The sequence below is a fragment of the Phaenicophaeus curvirostris genome, chromosome 2 (assembly GCF_032191515.1).
Source record: "Phaenicophaeus curvirostris isolate KB17595 chromosome 2, BPBGC_Pcur_1.0, whole genome shotgun sequence".
In the NCBI taxonomy this organism is placed as follows: domain Eukaryota; kingdom Metazoa; phylum Chordata; class Aves; order Cuculiformes; family Cuculidae; genus Phaenicophaeus; species Phaenicophaeus curvirostris.
In genome coordinates, this window is record NC_091393.1 from 85,479,070 (window position 1) to 85,497,899 (window position 18,830).

General features: G+C 39.4%; 1 protein-coding gene across 8 annotated transcripts in view; it reads right to left on the minus strand.

Annotated features, from left to right (window-relative positions):
- The window catches only part of CDC42BPA (CDC42 binding protein kinase alpha), a 198,600-nt gene that overhangs the window by 131,178 nt on the left and 48,592 nt on the right, over window positions 1-18,830 (minus strand). For all 8 annotated transcript variants that reach the window (XM_069852694.1, XM_069852695.1, XM_069852697.1 and 5 more), the window contains exons 3-5: window positions 16,100-16,191; window positions 9,942-10,025; window positions 6,090-6,185 (exon numbers count right to left, since the gene is read on the minus strand). In XM_069852694.1, the coding sequence (XP_069708795.1) occupies window positions 6,090-6,185; window positions 9,942-10,025; window positions 16,100-16,191 (272 nt within the window). The remainder of the gene's footprint in view (window positions 1-6,089; window positions 6,186-9,941; window positions 10,026-16,099; window positions 16,192-18,830) is intronic.

Genomic DNA, 18,830 nt, shown 5'->3' on the forward strand with positions numbered 1-18,830 from the left:
CAAACATCATTATGGACAGACTAATTAGCACAGTTTCCCAATAACTATATAGTTTCTATAAACTTTTGCCTAGAACTCCAGCCTCTGCTCCTGGGAAGGCAGCATATTTCCACATTTGAAATAGTGACTCTTAACAACAGCGTATAACGATTAAAAAAAACAACAAGATGGAACAATGTATATCACAAATTCATTCTTTAAAATTTTGTTACAGCAACTTAGAAGGACTTTTTATATTAGTTCTCTTAATTTCATAGAACAGTTTGGGTGGGAAGCCCATCCAGTTACAACACACACACTCCCCCATGGGCTGGGACACCTCCCACTGGATGAAGTTGCCCTAGGCCCAGTCCAACCTGGCCTTGAAAACTTCCAGGGATGGGGCAGCCACAATTTCTCTGGGCAACCTGTGCCACTGCCTCACCACCATTTCTTGCTCAGATCTCATCTCAATATCCTCTCCTTCACCTTAAAACCATTATGCCTCATCCTATTCCTGCACTCCCAGATAAAGAGTACTTACTCATCTTTCCTGTAAGGCCCCAATTAAGTACTGGAAGGCTGCTGTAAGGACTCCCAGCGCCTAGAGAAGTCTAGGCTGAACAGTACAACTCTATCAGCCTGTCCTTTTATGGGAGGTGATCCAGCCCTCTGATCATCTTTGTGGCCTCCTCTGGACTCATGCTAACAGACACATATCCTTCTGGTGCTGAGAACTACAGAACTGAAGGCAGAACCCCAGGTGGAGTCTCATGAGAGTGGAGCAGAGAGGCAGAATCACCTCCCTCATCCTGATGATTACACTTCTGAATCAGCCCAGGGTATGGTTGCCTTTCTGGGCTGCAAGTGCATGCTGCTGGCTTATGTTGTTTCTCAACCACCAGCATCCCCAAGTCCTTATTCTTCAGGGCTGCTCTCAGTCCATTCTCTGCCCAGCCTGTATCGGTGCTTGGGATTGCCCAGACTCACATGCAGAACCTCGTACCTGGCCTTGTTGAACTTCATGAGTTTCACACAGGCCCACATCCCAAGCCTTTCTAGGTCCTACTGAATGGCATCCCTTCCCTCCACCATGTTGACTGTACCACACAGCTCGGTGTCGTCAACAAACTTGCTTAGGGTGCCCTCTGTCTATGTCTCCAAAAAGATGTTAAACAACACTGGTCCTGATACTGACCCCTGAGAAACACCACTCATCACTGGTACCCACCTGGACATTGAGCTGCTGACCACAACTCTTGAGCGCAACCATCCAGCCAAGTCCTTATCTACCAAGTGGTCCACCCATCAAATCCATGTCTCTCCAATTTAGAGACAAGAATGTCACGCAGGACATGGTCAAGTGCTTTGTGTAAGTCCAGGTAGACAATGTCAGTTACTCTGCCCTTATCCACCAATGCTGCAACCCCATTGTAGAAGTCCACCCACCAGATTTGTTGGGCATGATTTGTCCTTAGTGAAGTGTTGGCTGTGCTGGCTGTCACAGATCACCTCCTTACTTTCCATGTGCACCTCGGCAGAGTTTCTAGGAGGATGTGCTCCATGATCTTGCCAGGCATAGAGGTGAGACTGACCAGCCCGTAGTTCCCTGATTCTTCAATTTTTTTCCTTTTTTAAAAATTGAGGTTACGTTTCCCCTTTTTCAGTCAGTGAGGGACTTCACCATTCTGCCAGGACTTCTCAAATATGATAGATAGTGGCTTAGCAACTTCATCCACCAGCTCCCTCAGGACCCACAGATGCATCTCATCAGGTCCCATGGAGTTGTGCACCCTCAAGACCGTGTGCACCTTACACGGTCTCTCACCTGATCCTCTCCTAGAGCAGGCAGTTCTTTGTTCTCCCGGTCCCTGTCTTTCCCTTATGCGACTTGGAAAGTGTGGCTTGAGCCCTTGTTGATGAAGACTGATGCAACAAAGTCCCTGAGTACCTCGGCCTTCTCTATATTCTGAGTAACCAGAGCTGCCATTTCCTTCTAGAGAGGGCCTGCATTCTCCCTACTCTTCCTTTTATCACCAATGTATCTATTTATGTTGCCATTGATGTCTCTGGCCAAATATCATTCTGGCAGGGCCACAACTTTCCTAACTGATCCCTGGCTACTCGGAAAATTTCTATGTATTCCTCCCAGGCCGCCTGCCCTCTGTTGCTTCCACCCTCTGTAGGCTTCCTTTTTATTTTTAAGTTTGTCCAGGAGTCCATCCCTGCAGGCCTCCTGACCTTTCTGCTTCTTAGTTGGGATGCAAAGCACCCGAGCCTGAAGGAGGTGATTCTTGAATATTAAACAGCTTTCCTGGGCCCCTCTACCCTCCAGGGCTTTAGCTCATGGTACACTACCAAGCAGATCCCTGGAGTCCCAAGTCTGCTCTCCTGAAGCCCAGGGTAGTGAGTGTGTAGTCCTTTCTGCCCTAAAGATCTTTAACTCCACCACTTCATAGTCATTGCAGACAAGGCTCCCTTTGAGCTCCACATTCCTCATCAGTCCTTCCCTGTTGGCGAGAACAAGGTCCAGCATAGCACCTCTCCTCATTGGCTCTTCTATCATGTAGACGAGGAAGTTATCACCAATGCATTCCAGGAGACTCCTGGATTGTTTGTGTCCTGCTGTGTTGTCCCTCTAACAGATAACAGGGTGGTCGAAGTCCCCCACGTGGACCAGGGCTTACAAAAGTGAGGCTGTGCCCCTCTGTCTATAAAGGGCCTCAACCACTCCCTCTTCCTGGTCCCATGGGCTGTAGCAGACCTAGCAGACGCTCATTATAACACAACCTGTCCCTGTCTTCACTTTAATCCTGAACCAGAAGCGCTTGGTCTGCTCCTCACCCATACCCAGGTGGAGCCCCACGCACTCCAGCTGGTCATCAACATGGAGGGCAACACTACCTCACCTCCCAGTTGCCTGTCCTACCTAAAGAGCTTGTAACCAAACACTGTAACCACAGGATCCATCCCACTATGTCTCCGTGATGCCACTGAAACCACAGCCCTGCTGGCACGCACATGTCTCTAACTCCTCTTGTTTATTCCCAAGGCTTTGTGTGTTGGGCCCCGTTGAAGCTTGCTTACTGGCTGGAAATACTTTGTAGCTCTTCAGGTGCCCTCCTGCTGACCTGTGTTTCCTTATCCAGGCTCTGGGCATCTCTTGCTGGCACTGCCATCAAACTGGTAGGCGTGGGATGGATTGAGGATCCCTGCCCCCGGCAACTTTAGTTTGAAGGTCTCTTCACCAGGCTGGCAAGCCTATGCCTGAAGATGCTCTTCCCCTTCTCTGACGTATGGACCACATCAGCTGCCAGTAGATCACGTCTCTCAAAGCAAGTCCCATGGCGTAATTAACCAAACCCCTGGCTGTGGCATCAGTCTTGTAGCCACTTGTTGATTTGCCAGACTTGACTGGCCCTTTCAAACCCCATCCCTCTGACTGGGAGGGCTGATGAAAAAAAAAACCAAAAAAACACCTGTGCTCCAGAGTCTCTTACTACTGCTCCCAGGGCTCTGTAATCCCTCTTGATATCCCTCAGAATGCTCATGGCTATATCACTGGTGCCCACATGAAACAACAGCATTGCACAGTAGTCAGTAGTCTGTACAAGGTTTGGTAGCCTCTTGGTGACATCCCTGATGCGAGCCCCTGCTAAGCAGCACACCTCTCTGGAGAGTGGGTCAGGTCAGAAAATGGGTGCCTCCATACCTTTCAGAAGGGAGTCTCCTACTACTGTCACCTGTAGCCTTTCCTTCATTGTGCAGCCTCTCCTCTCAGCAGCTCTGTCTGCACGGAATCATTGGCCACCACTGGGATAGATGGTGCAGACCCTCCACTTGAAGCTGCAGCCTTTGCCCTCAGACAAGCACCTACCGTTCTGCTTAGAGGGTCAAGTAGGACAAGTGCCCTTGACCTGTGCAAGTGGTCACAGAACATGCCCGAACGCTGAGTTCTGTGCACCTTAGGTCTCCCAGTCAGGCAGTGGAATGCCCCTTTCGTAGAGGCATCCCTCCTGTATACCCTTCCTTGTGAACTGCCACACAAACTACCGGCCTCACTGACACACCATGCTCTGTGCATCTGCCCTCATCACCGCGTTCCCTTAGGGAAGCCTTTGGAGGGACTGCACGGTGGCTGCCATTCCTGTTGTCCCTGCTCACGATGCGGCAGCTGCCCTTGTGAGAGTTGCCACTTTCTGCTGGATCTCTGTGGGTCTCTATGCTCCCTCGGGAACTTCCCTGGTTCAGGAAAACCCTCTGAACGCTACAATCCTCCACATGAAATACATGGAAAGAGTTCCTCTAAATTATACCAGCTATAAGGAAGATGTAGGGCAGGCAGAAATCTTATACCTATTTATTTTCCCTCATACTTTGCATAACAGTGAAGGTGATTAACAAAGGTTTTAAACAATTTGCTGCAGGATAATCTGGGCACCCTCAGTGATTCCAAGCACATGAAGAAAGTACAGAATGTGTTTCCACAAAGTTCTAAATGTGCTGACAATCAAAATTTCTTCTGTTGCTTTGTGACATGAATAGTAAACTTTGTAAATTATGCTCACAAGTCTTACATAAAATAAGCACCTTCTCTTCAGTGGTGCACCCACAAGATCTACAGTATTAGCTTCTCATGTTTTACAGTTTTAAAATATACAGTAAGCCTTTGGAACTTAATATAACTATTACTAACTGATACACTATACAGCGAAATCTGCAAGAGCTTAATTTATATACTTTGAAAGTATATTGAAAAATCTCTTACAATTCTCATAATTGACGTGGGCCCCCTGCGCACCTCTCCAGCATTTTTAAAAGAGGTACAACTAGGTAAATGCATATACCAAAATAAAGGAATTCTGGCTCTTACAACACAAGACTCTGCACCTCCCATTCTGCAAGACCAACACAGTAGCTTGATCACAAGGAAACTTTCAACTCCTCAAACATGCCAACATTTAAACTGTAACTCATGGGATTAAGTCTTGAAGTTAAACACATGTACAGGTATCAAAGCTAAGTTTAACAACAAAATTTTTACTAAAACAATTGAGTCAATGGATACCATCCCATCTAACATCACATATCCATGTCCTTATAAGGCAGAGTCGTGTTTCTGTGTAAACACCAAAACCTCTGAATCACCAGGTATCTGAGCTGACTGAACACAAAGCAATATAATTGCAAAAAGCCCCACAATTCTGCAAGTATTCAATGAATAATTCAAAGAATTCAAGAATTCACTTCTTTGATTTGCCACATTGGGGAAGGGGATTATGTATGCATTATGTACCACATTTTTAGGAAAACATTAGAACTTAATAAAATCAGAATCAAAAGCACAGGGCAATAAAACCCAAATAAGCAAAATTTATCAATGGGTAGTTGTTTACCTTTTCAGGCATAAATATTACCACAACTTTATCACAATCAAAACATATTTTAAGGGGGAAAGATTTAATAGAAAATTGGCATTTTTCCTCATATTAGTTTCTTCATGCAAATATTTCAAAATACGTGAAAACTAAATAAGATTAAATATTAAAGTGACACTTTAATCTACAGCTACAGCGTCCAACTCCTACTTATGAACATTCAGTGGCATTCTTCCATGCAGCAAAGGCATTTTACTGCTTTATGACAACTCGGTGGATTAAAGTCCTCAAAAAAGCAGACAAATCAACATAAACTGTTGTTTCAAAACAGGGCTACTCCCTATTTATAATGATAAAAGAGTAATCAGCAATGTTAATTGCAAAAATTAAAGTCAAATAGAAAGTTTAAGTTAGAAGCACACTTTTATGTTTATGAATCCAATTAAACTGAAGTGACAACTATAAAGAAAGAAGACGTGGATAAATGAAGGTCTATCCATAAATGCGAAGTGCTTTAGAAAACAAAGCTGCATTCCTGAGATATTTATGGCAAAACTTTAAAAGTCTCTGACCACTCTCCACCCTTCAGAATCTTATTCACAAGATCACAGATCCTCATACGGTTTGTATGGTCCAGAACATAAAATTATCAAATAAATAAACTACATTTCTATCTCAAACCACAACTAAGAATCTGCATTCCATCCATATATATATAAAAGCAATACTTACTAAATAGTTTTCATCCTGGAAAGCATAATGTAATGTTGTGATCCACTGGTTATCCCCATTCACTAACACATCTCTCTCTTCTCGAAAACAGGCTGTCTGGAGGGAAGAAAAATAATTACAGGCTTTAAATAATATATATGAAGAAACAAATCTTGCAAGTTGACTATGTCCTAACATCATATCTTGGGGAAACACATTATATCTTGGGGAAACACATTATATCTTGGGGAAACACATTATATTTTGGGGAAACACATTATATTTTGGGGAAACACATTATATTTTGGGGAAACTGCCTCTCAGTTAAAAGGCAATTTACTTACACTCTCCAAACATGCCAAGATCTATGAAAAACTAGGGATCAGAAAAGTCCACCTTCTTCAAATTTAAACAGTTGTACTTCTCTATATTTCTGAGCGTTGCAAAGGGAGAAATAAGCTGCTGTTTCACACTGTCTAAAAACCCCAAGTCAAAATCTTATCTTTTTTGGACATATAGATATTGAAATCAAGTATCAATGATGACAGAATCGCAAAATAAGGTTGTGGGACACTATAGTGGCATTATATAACTATAACTGCAACAAGAGTTAATGAACTAGAATCTGGAGTCTCATGTCATTGTTTTATCTCATCATGCTGTTGGCCTAGTTTTACACTTGAAGTTTCACACAAGCAAGGTTCTTTTCATTTGAAAGTAGCTGCCAGTAACTTCCATGTAGTAGTAATTTGATACTCATTAACCAGTTGGGTTCTCTCCATACTTTTTGCTCAGGAAAAGCAGGGCAGATACAAGCAGTTGATAGGACATCCGGGAGGATCTCCTCCCCACATATGGGAAAAAGACACAGTAGGCAAAAGGTACCATCATAACAACTGGAACAGAAGGAACAAGAACTGCCAAGAAATGCTAAGGAATATGTAACAGGAAAACACAGCTTTGTTCGAAACAAAATAACAAATATGAAGAAAATAACCAACTCGAAAGCAGCAAGGCAGTTAATTCAATGCAGGTCTTGCAACCTGCTCTAAGAAGTCAATACAATACGCTAGCAAAAGCAGTTCTGTAGAATGACAGAGGAAAATGCCCAAACAGACAAGAAGACAAAAAGAAACTATACCAAAGAAACACAATAAACATTTTGAAGGGACTGAGTTTTGATGTAAATATCACAAGAAAACAAAAGGTACCAAGCAGCAAAGCCAACATATAACTTTCTTCAGAATAAGATAGCGTAAAAGTGAAAATAATAATTGTATCGGCTCTATTTAGAAGGCAGATGGAGAGTTAGAGAAAAATATAGACCATCATCTCCTCCAGCACACTCTACTACTTCACAAAGACGTTTCACCAATTTGAACCGTGCTCTCTCTTCCACATTGTGAGACAGTTAAATAGCTTTTTCTTTTTCATTTTTCAATTTCATTTGCTAAAAAAATAGACAAATACCAGAACTCTGATACAGTTATTGTTGGCAGTAAGATTTGGAGAGTGAAGAATGAAAAGAGAAACATCATTTTAGACTGAGCTATGCACGAGAACATATGCAGTAAAAACAGAGCAGAAAATAACTCCTCCTCCAAGCAAATAAACCATATCAAGTCTTCTTTTGTTGAATAAAAAAAGAGTAACGCAGACCAGGAAAAATAAAGGTACTATACTTCAATCACAGAAAAAATGCATGAGATAAATCAATGAAATCTGGGAAAATAACAAAACATTTTTTAAACAAATGCCCTCAAATAAAAAAATGGACTAGGGGATTGGAAAAGGAGAAAGGATGATCTTTAAAAAGAAGAAAAGCTGCTCTATGCTTCAGCTTGATTTTTTTCCTTCCTTGCTTATAAACTCTTGATGTATTTCAGGAAAAGCTACTGTGAGCGCTTCTTGTCACAAGGATAAATGACCCGAAGTGTCTCTGATTGCTATGACACAATTAACAGGATTAGTTACTAGAGTTTACGTAATTCCACCTGGTTTAGTGGCAGATAGGAATGGTTGGACTTGATGATCCAAGAAGTCTTTTCCAACCTGGTGATTCTAGATTTAACAAAAGACCGTGCATTCCTTGAGCACTCTAGATGCCCACTTCCAGGCAGTATGTCTAGAGCTGATAGCAACTTCTGTTACCACAGTAGATCACAGCTGAGGCAGCAATGGCTAAAGACTAAGTTGTTTGTGAGCTTTATGTTAATTTATGGCAGAGACCTCCAGAGGTCATCTGATCCAACTCTCTCCCACAGCAAAGCCAACATAGTGCTTTGGTTGTATCTATGATGTTATCATGGCCAACAAGAAAAGAATTCAGGCCACTCGGCTATTTGGTACTCATGTCCTTGCGGCTCAGAGTTCACAACTTCCGGGAGTGCTGACTACTTTCATGCTGCGCAGTATTTGTCTGGTCTCTCCTGGCACCACCACAGCACACATTTAACTGCAAGTGATTGTCAGCATTCAGCATAAGAGGTCTGAGAGTGTAACAGCAACCTGTGGCACACTTTCAGTTACTCATTGTAATCTCCTCAGTTCTACATTGCACCTTGGAGTTTTCAACAGTACCAAGTATTTGGAAAACTTATATTCTTTACAACACAACACTGACCTCACAACTCTCAGAGCTCGCAGCCACCAACTTTAATCTGGCATTCACAAGCCTTCATTGAATACACACTCCATTTTGCTTTTAGAAATAACCTCCACCACCCACAGAGTTGATATCGGGATATAAGAAAAACTTATTTCTGTATACACCTACCTACATGCTAGTCTTGCATTTTTGGACTGTATGATTTTCCTGTGTATTTCAGTGTTACTGCAGCACATTGCTAACAGAGTCAAAACACGTCATTCTCCCTAGCAGTAGTAACAAGTGAGGTGCATTCATCAACATTTTAGAACAACAGGTTACAGTTGCTGAAGGTGGTTCTCTTTCAATCCACAGTTACAAATACAGGGAAAAAACATAGCTGTAATTCTTTTTAGGCTAACAGTTCTGACTTTCAGAAATTCAGTTGGACTCATGGGAAGAGTATTTTTAATAACTTGCATAGAGAAAAATCTTTCAAACCTATTTATGATTGTAGTTTAATGGAAAGAAATAGCTTTTAAACTGATTTTAAAAGGGTACATCTAAAAATAAAGTAGAACTTTATCTCTGGTCATTTCTTTTTCACTGAAATAACAAAACTTACAGTAATGACATGTCTCTTGGAGAGAAATACCTCTTTGTATTGAGATTAACGACAGATTGCTCAATATCTGAATAACTTCCAGATAAAGAGGAAACACATCATGTGTGTGTAACCACAATCTGCATGACATTTGATAATGTGATATCATTTTCATTAAAAGAGACAGGATGTGCACACATCAGAAATTTGGTTTAATTTGTCAGACACAGTTTTTTTCCTAAAGTTAATTACTATTATTAATTTGAAACTTTTATCTTTCTAACTTTTCAATCTACCCATTGGACCTTGACGAAGTTCTAACTACTCATAAACTAACAGGATCGATGAGTTATACCTCTGTAATTACTTCTTACCATACAATATGCTTGCTAAAGACCCATCTCTAGCTGGAATAAATGCATTAAAAGATTGCTCATAGTCAGCAACTCCTGGGCAGTTACAGAAAAGGTGTAACATCTAAAACATCCAGCCCACCTAAGTCAAGATTTCATGCTATTTTAACCCCTTTGATGAACTGCTTTGAATTTATTATAATATTAATCTTCATATTGTCAGTAAGATGCAAAGCACCTTCTCAATCCCTCTATACACAAAAAGTCTTGTGGAAAGACTCAACAGAGTACGAGGGTACATGACTACAGAAAAATTACTGTAACCTTACTTCGGCTCTCTTCAGCATCTCCCACTTATTAAGTATCTTCATGGCAAAAACCTTATCTGCATTCTTCAGTTTCACTACTGCAACCTGGAAAAGATAAATTAAAGATAAATAAGTTATAACACAAACCCACATACCATCTGCTGTTTTGGAGTTTTTTCTTCAGTCTTCTGGATACTTAACTTTATTATCCACAGAATATCGTTCCATCACCATCAAGAAAGTAGTAACTTCACAACAGTACAGGATATCTATTATGTGAAAGTTCCAAGTCCATTTTAAGCTTTCACTATGTATCACATTTTCATTATGTATCGTTTTTTCTAGGTGAATGTAGATGAACAGTGGTATTTCTCACCATCACAGTTCTTGCTCTATCATACCATCATGAAGCTATCACTGGCTGTATGCTTTTATGTTCCTTGACCTCAGTCCCATGCAATAACTTAAATTACAGGAAAGACAACAATGTAGTAGTTTCTTAAAACAAAATACACAAGATATTTCAGATTTTAGACACAAATTAGACTGTAGGCTTGCTATTAAACAACTTCCATTGTCAATTCAAATAATAGACTCTACTTTCTTCAGAGATATATATATAAGTATTATTTGATATTTTTCCATGCGAAGTTCAATGAGCTTTTTATCATGCCTGTTGCCTGTGGCAGGGAAACAGTGAAATCAACAATTTCTAGAGAAGTAAAACCTAGGAAACACAAGTCCACCTTCCCGTCATTGCTTCTGAAACATGACATGCCACAGGCCTATGTAATAATAAATTAACAAAAGCAACTGATACAGTCCTTTCCTGAGACTATTAAGAGTTTCGTTTAGCTATAACAGAAGCTAACATGGAATATTTTTAGGAAAGAAGGTGGGAAGAAGTTAACATAAACATATTTTTACAGTTCTGGCTTCCCAGGATATGGAAAGCTCAGTGTCTAACTGAAAATGGCCATGAATCTGCCACAGAGTCACAGATGCTGATCAGAACTAGATCAGACTCCTGCACTACCATCCCACCTACAGGAACGTTCTGCGATCAATAGTTTAACTACCATTCTCCACCTAACCCATTCTGCCTCTTCCATTTCAAGTAAATCTTAAGACTTAAGCAGATAAGAGTTTATTGCTACATGCATCTGGTTACAAACTAACATGCTGTCGCACAGATTATAATCACCTTCATCCTGCAGGCCAGTGGCAAAAAAATACTAAGGTTGAATCACACATTCCTTCCACCTCTTTCATAATCAGTAAACAACCTACGTGTAGAGACGGTGATAACAGAAAACACAAAAAACAGATCAGACAGTTTGACAAAAGCATCATGCAAACCTCTTTCAACCATCTTCTAATGTGTCAGCAGCAGGTTTATGGACACTGCAAAAGCGCAGGCTGAAGGACTGCAATACTCGGATGTCTAAACTAAAGCTACATATCTAAACTATGGGTATATCTTGCTTAGCTATAGATTCACAGATGAAGCAGCTGTCAATTCCCACATGTGCACCACTGCATTATCAGCCCTGATTTCAGCCTTGCTGTGTTCCAGGTTTGCACAGCGTTGGGAGTTTTGGGGAGATACAAAAAGGAGAGAAGACAGAAAAGTACTCCATTTACTTGTTTAAATTAGCTTATGAAATGGAATTTTTAAAGGTTATTTTATGTATGACAACTGAGGCTCAAGTCCACACTTGTGATACTTCAAGGTACTTTCAGATTTGAAACATGAAAATAAGATTGTTACTTTAGATTATACTCTAACTTTAATTCATAAAGAATGTCCATTCTTTTGCTTATAATAAGTCGTACCTGTATCAACTTATAACAAGAAATGCCAGGACAAGAGGCCGTAACACTGATACTAGCCAGTGTTCAAACTGTATCCTACCTGGGATGAGAGGGAGCCCCTCTGCAGTGATGTAGTCTGTGGTATGAAGCTACAATGTAATTCTGCCCTAAAGACCTTTAAGGATTTTGGGATTGTTATAGGGAAAAAAAAAAAAAAAATTGCTCCTAGAGCTGGCTTAGACTGCTGCTGCTGCCCAGCATGAAAAATGAGTTTTCCTCCACCATTAATCATTGTAGAATAGGCAGCCAGAGGCATAATACATGTATTTTAAGTCCAACTTCTTGCCTGTAGCTTGCTCAGTGTCTTATTCTGCAAAAGACACATAGGCTGACTGCACAGCTACATAAATTTGCAGTCTCCTATACAGCATTCATGTGGACACATCCAAAAGAGCTACAGCAGTGCCTTTGGTTAGAAGCTGGAATATCGGCCTTTAATGAAAAAAGACCAAGGGCTTCATACCTTCTGTAAATATGTAACAGTATTGAAAAATGATTAAAAAACAAAAATAGACTTGTGTTTATCAGCTGTGTTTACAATCAGTCAGGAGCAGACTTTTGTTCTGTGAAAGCCAATAATGTTATTCCATATCAACAACCACCACATACAGAGACACACAAAAGATCACAAACATCATAGTTTTTGTGCAATCACAACATCTTTTTGGGGGGTGTCTCAGTCTTTTATGAAAGTAAATTCTAAAATGCTTACTTCAGGACAGTTAAAGAAAACCCTGACAATTCAGCAATGAGCAATCTGATCCAGTTTAATTGCAACAAAAATTTCTGAAACATGATTACAGAACCAGGCAGTGTTTACGTACACACACAGAGCCCCAAATACACATACAGTGCTGTTTTGACCTTCTCCTTTCTGCAATGAAGCTGTCAAGACAGAAGGAAGGGTAATTGTTCCTGTCTAGTTATCCTGAAGTGTCTTGTTACTAGAATTTCTTAAAATTGGACTTGAAGAGGTGGGGTATTTTAAAAATTTATATTTTCCTGTGAGCAGCCCAACAAAAAAATGATTGGTATGTGCTGATGTAAACATCTTGCTTTAGTCAGATCGGGTTTTTTCCCATGCCTCCAACAGTTTTCCATATTTCCCACAAACAGCAGTAGAGTCTGGCATCCTGTCAGACATCATCTGCCTCAAACTCGGCTGCTTGTCTCTATGGTACGTCTGCACATTTCCCTTACTTACAAAGCAACAGCCTTATAGAGACAAAAGTTAAAACAGAAGCTATTAAAATGGAAATAATAACAACTCAGTACTGGGTTTCTTGTTTATCAAGAGTAGGCAGCCCTCCAGAAAGATGTAACTGTTCATAACGGGATGCCAAAATGTAAGAGTAATTAACCAGTTCTCAGATCAACAAAATTAATTTTCAGTATATCAACAATGTAACAACATAATATTTGCTGGTATAAGCAAGCACTGAACTTTTTATTAAGCAACAACAGAATTAACTGAAGATTTCAGTATTAGCTAGTTGCTTCACCTTTCCTAGCAGCACCCCAACTCCCAAGTTCAAAGCCTTTTAATTTAGAGTTGTTTAAGTTTCTGTAACCATGCTGCCTGAAGCCAGCACAATGAAACACCTGATGCCACATTATTAATTTTACCAGGATAATCATCCTCCTCCAAGAAAAACATCTGTGTTTTCTAAACTCTCTTACATAATACTTTAACCAAGTAAATGTACACACACAGAGGGAAGGGGCACATCATCAATTTTACAAAAACAAGGCATTCTTAGACTGGCAGCAAGCAGGGCAATGGCAAAAAAGAAAACCAGGAACAATGAACTCCTACAGTTACAAGGAATGACTAGTTTAAACTACTTTTTTTCTACATGAAACTTGTGAAAACAAAAAGGGAAATATTTCTTGACTATGCAAATTGAAGAAATTGAGTAGTGTATATCAAAATAAGAACAAGTCTGAGACTGTGCCAAAGAAAACTTGCAATAACTTTGTAGTCAACAGAATTTCAGAATTATGTTGATTCAGGAGGCGAAAATTACTCCTCCCAGTAACCTAGAGCAACCTTGGTCTCATTTATAGTTTGCTGGAAAGAAAATACATTCTTCCAGATTTCTTCCAGATTTCTTTATCTGCCTCAGTAAAATACCGTAGTCTACTGAATCATACAAGTATTTTACAATTTAATATTCATATAGTTTTTGGTGGCTTAAGTAGCAGTAAAATTTGGCAGTCCTTTATTTCAACCTTGCTCGGATATTTACTGCATATTTTAAAGGAAAGTTACTAATTTCAGAGAACTTGGTTTTTTAGACAAATGTCTGTAGGAATTGAAACTTTTCTCCTTTAAGCTAGTGAGAAAACTTAACATACATCCTAGAAAATTAAGTAAGTCCTACTTTAAGGACGTACAAACTCAAACATCTTCACTGAGAGAACTTTTAGTTTTTCTTTTACTAAAGATTTTAACAATTGAGTCACAGTATTTTTCTCAGATAAGGAATTAGAAATAAACACTATTCCTAAAGAGGATAATTAACTACTTACAGGCTGTCCCCAGAAGAGGATGGGAAAGTTGCCCTCTCACTACTCATAGGATGATTCACCACAAGGAAGCTCCCTGAGAAAGATCTAATTTTTTTTGTGTGTGTGTGGTTTAGCTGCTGTGGAGTTTGATACCGATTTATTAGACAAAAATTACTTTCCTTAAAAACATAAGACAGGTTTCACATATAATATATCTGACAAGAAAGGACTCACATAATTTATTTTTCTTACACCATATACAACCTGTACATGAACTCAGCTGCAACTACTACGGAAGCACTGAGAAAAGCTGATGTTTTAAGCAGAAGCATTTATGTCAAATGAAGAATACAACATTCCCTTTGTGCCAAAAGTTCAGACTAAATATAAATTATCCAAGAGTATCAGTTGGATTTATAAAGGATTAGCCCAGATGGAGCACATACAACCAAAAGTGACAAAGCAGCTAAATAAATGTATCTGCAAGAAGACAGTGCATATAGTAATATACACTAGAGTAAAAAAACCAGTTTCTTACATACTGACTATAGAAGTCTACTATTCCATAACCACAGCCTAGAAAAGACTAATTTTCACACATGACGCAAACATGTCAGTGAACCTGAAACTATCTCTTCTCTGTCTCGCGCCACAGAGCCCCCAAAGATGCTCTCATACCAAATAGAAGTGAAAAAAAACCCCACCCCATTTCTAGTTCCAGAAGTAATGAAGACATTGGTAAAAAAATATTTTCCTTGTATTTGGGGTTTCAGTTTGCATGTATTTCCAGGCAGCATGGAATACCTCTTGCAGAAGCTTTATATACTCTCTCCATCCTTAGTATATTTGGCTATCAAAAATTCAAAGCACTGATATATAATACGCTGCTCTTTTTACATGCATAGCATCCTACATGAAGAAAGCACATGCACTTAAGAAGAGCCAGGAAGCTAATATTTATTCAAGTTCCTTCAACCTACATAATCTAACGTGCCTAGTATAAAAACTAGTGATCAGCAGTCTTGTTTGATGACTTCAAATAAGAGATAGCTTAAGAAACAGCAAAGAAATTGTATAGTTTTGTATAGCAGTAGGTGACAACTGAAAAACTAACATTTGCTGAATTCTTTTAAAGAAAAGTCTTGTGGGGCACGCTTGTTTCCTAGGGGGACCAAAGTCCTTACTAAAAACCTAGCTAGGCTCATAAATAGAGCTTTAAACTAGATGTGAAGGTGGAGGGGGACAAGACCAGGCTATTTGGGAGTGAGACTGGAAGTGGAACTTCAGTGACTAAGAGATGGTGTGCTGGCAAGGACCACCAGTATGTCACCACAGAGCAAGTGGGAGTAATTACATCTGCTGAGGGTAAGGATGAAACTGACACCGAGGTGTCAGTTATTCCTAGGACCATTCAATTGGGAATGAACTCTATTCCCTTTACAAGGACTGAAGGTTCGCCAGCACAGCTGAAGTGCATTTACACCAATGCACGCAGCATGGGTAGTAAGAAGGAGGAGTTGGAAGCTGTCGCAGGGCAAGGAGACTATGATGTCGCTGCCATCACGGAAACGTGGTGGGATGACTCAAAATTTAAAAGACTAAAAAGGACTATCAAAGAACGTATAAATCAAAATGTACTTGCATCAAACATTAGGTGGGCCTACGATATCCATAATGCCTGAATAATGTACAAAACCATACAGCAGTATATCACTATTAACTGTCTCTCCTCAGTGCTGCAGATTTGCAAAAGCATTATTCAAATGCTTCTTCCACCTCCTTCACATACATACCTCCCCAAAGGCTCCTCGACCAATCACCTTCAGGATTTCAAAATCTTCTTTATGTAGTCGCATCTGTTTCACTTTAGATGTAAAAGGTTTGGCTGAAACGAAGAAAATCTCAATCACATAAAAGAAAAAAAAATACAAAAACCAAAGAAACAAACAAGGTAACGGTAACATAAAGTAGATGTAATCAGAGACCTGAAAATAACAGACTATTTTGCTTACATATCTACAATCCCTAATGCAGTACAACAAAGCTTAAAGCTAGAAATAATGACCAGTAAGAACTAAGCCAAAACTGCTGCAACAAGAAGTTTATGAAGTAAGCTTGCTTTAGATTTTTTAAAAAAAATTAAAGAAAAAAAATATTCAAGCTTAATATACTTTTCTGCAGCATTTTGAATTCATAGACCCTCAGTGCATCTGTGCACTACGTTTTTAATAACAACTCTGGCTGCAAAAGCGAAGTATAATATAATGAGAATCTCACCTTGGACAACATTCATTTCTTTGCCAAACAGCAAAACAATTAAAATGCTGATGAACAATAACTAGAAGAGCAATGGCCTAGATGATGTATCATGCAATATTTTTAGAGACCACTTCTTCAAGACAGGGGACACCTAATTGTCAGTTCTTGGCTTCTGGAAGCAAGAACACTTGTACTCAAGGCATTATTAACACACTCAGTGGAAACAAACAAAAAAAACCCCACAACCATGTATATAAAGGTAAGATTTACTCCCCTCTTCTTTTTTCCCCTCTTTTATAATATCTTTGAAACCGGTAAGCAAAATAAGGTACTGTATTCTAGTCAGGTAAGCTAAAGTGCAAGGAAACAGTATCAGGACTGTTCCCCTCTTTCAGCCCCATTTAGCAATACAAATAACCAGTCTGCCCGAGTAACACACGCCCTCATGCATGCAAAATATCCAAGTTAACTGATAACTCTAATAAGTATATAGTAAATAGGGTACATAAAAGTTGCCCATAAAAGAACGTTGTATGGCCCATTGTAGACAGGACTGGAATGGATCTCAGGAAATGTTAAGCCCAATTTCTGGCTCAGAGGCAGTCTTTCTCCATGATCCTAAACAAGAAGCTTCAGCTTCTTTGCCCACACTTTCACACCTATAAACAGGGATAGCATTTCAGTAACAGACAAGGCACTGACCATCACATACTTGGATTAAGAAACAAACAAATAAGACGATCACAAAGAAGCCATTTTACATGGCCCACAAAAACCTTTTTAGCCTAAGTTTTCATGTCACATGGACCCATCTACTGTCTACTTCTACCTCCACAGAGACTGATGGAATTAGCATAGCTTTATTTACAGCAAAAAGTTGTAACAGGTATTGTACTGCAGAACAGTTTGTTCAGAATAATGTTTCTAAACAGAAATGGGAATAGGTTTTCAAAAGCTCCAAAAGCAAATGGCCCCGCATAACAACCAAATTATACCCAGACACATGTAAGAAACCTGATTTGGATTCTCCTAGAAGTCAGTATTTTGTCTTTCTAATGCTATGAACTACTTCTGCTAAAAAAAAAACCCAAAAATCCAAACCCTAATACTGATACAGATAATTAATTGTTCAATTCAGAGTCTTGATGTTAACACATATGCCTTCAAGGCACTACGTAATCCTTGTTGTCAAGCCTACTGCCTAACATTCAGCAAAGCCACTTTATAGACTGAGTCAAGACAGAAGCCACCTCTATTTTTAATACCCAAAAAATCCTCAAAACTTTTTTATGGCAGCCCTTAAGTTAGCATTGGAAAACACATCTGAGAAACAACACCAGAAAAATGCAGGGACGTATGCCTCTCCTGTTAAGCACTACAGGCCACCTATAGGTTCGAACTGGATGATCTTTCAAGGTCCCTTCTAACCCTTTCATTATTCTATGATAACATTAGGGGTACAACACATGAAATCCTTCAGAAATTGCAGAGGTTCTCAAGTCTGAACTCAGTCAATTTTTCTGAAACTCTTCAGATGTCAGGAATCAGATCTCTACCAGGAGTTACATCTGTTGTAACTACAGAAACATCAGGTTATGATAAAAAAAAAAACCAAAGGTTTAGGTCCAAATAGTAAGGATACAGCCATACAACACAGATTTTCAATTTAGTAATACTTATACTTTAGCTGTATAGTAATTTTATTCAAAATATTCATTGATACAATTAAAACACAGGTTTAATATTAGATTTAAAATAGTTTGAGACTGTAATTTAAAAAGAAGTATCTCACTCAAGTTCACACAGATTCCCTAAACTTTCAATCAATCTTTTACACCTTAAAAGAAAAAGGTCTTGCAATAGAAAAAAGATGAGTGACAACAAAATGGACTGCCTTAACTGGGACTACCTCAGCTGTACTGTCCCAAGTGATTTAATATCAATATTAATACTACTGAAGAATACTATTAAACAAATTAAAACAAGTCATTAAAGCCCTTTAACTTGAAAAAGAACTGATAGAAACCAAACATGTAGTTCTCAACTTCAACAGTTTTTAACCATTATAGGCCTGGCTAGGGTACAAAGCAAAATATCTTGTTAACAAGCAACAGCATAGCCGTTTACACCAGAAAACTCTTCCTCACTTAATATTGTAAGGAAAGTCCTGTCACTCTAATTCCTACATTTTGGAATCTTCCAGGGTTCCCATAGGGACACTGGAAAAATAAACATCCTTACAACTACTTCAGTAAAATACAGCTG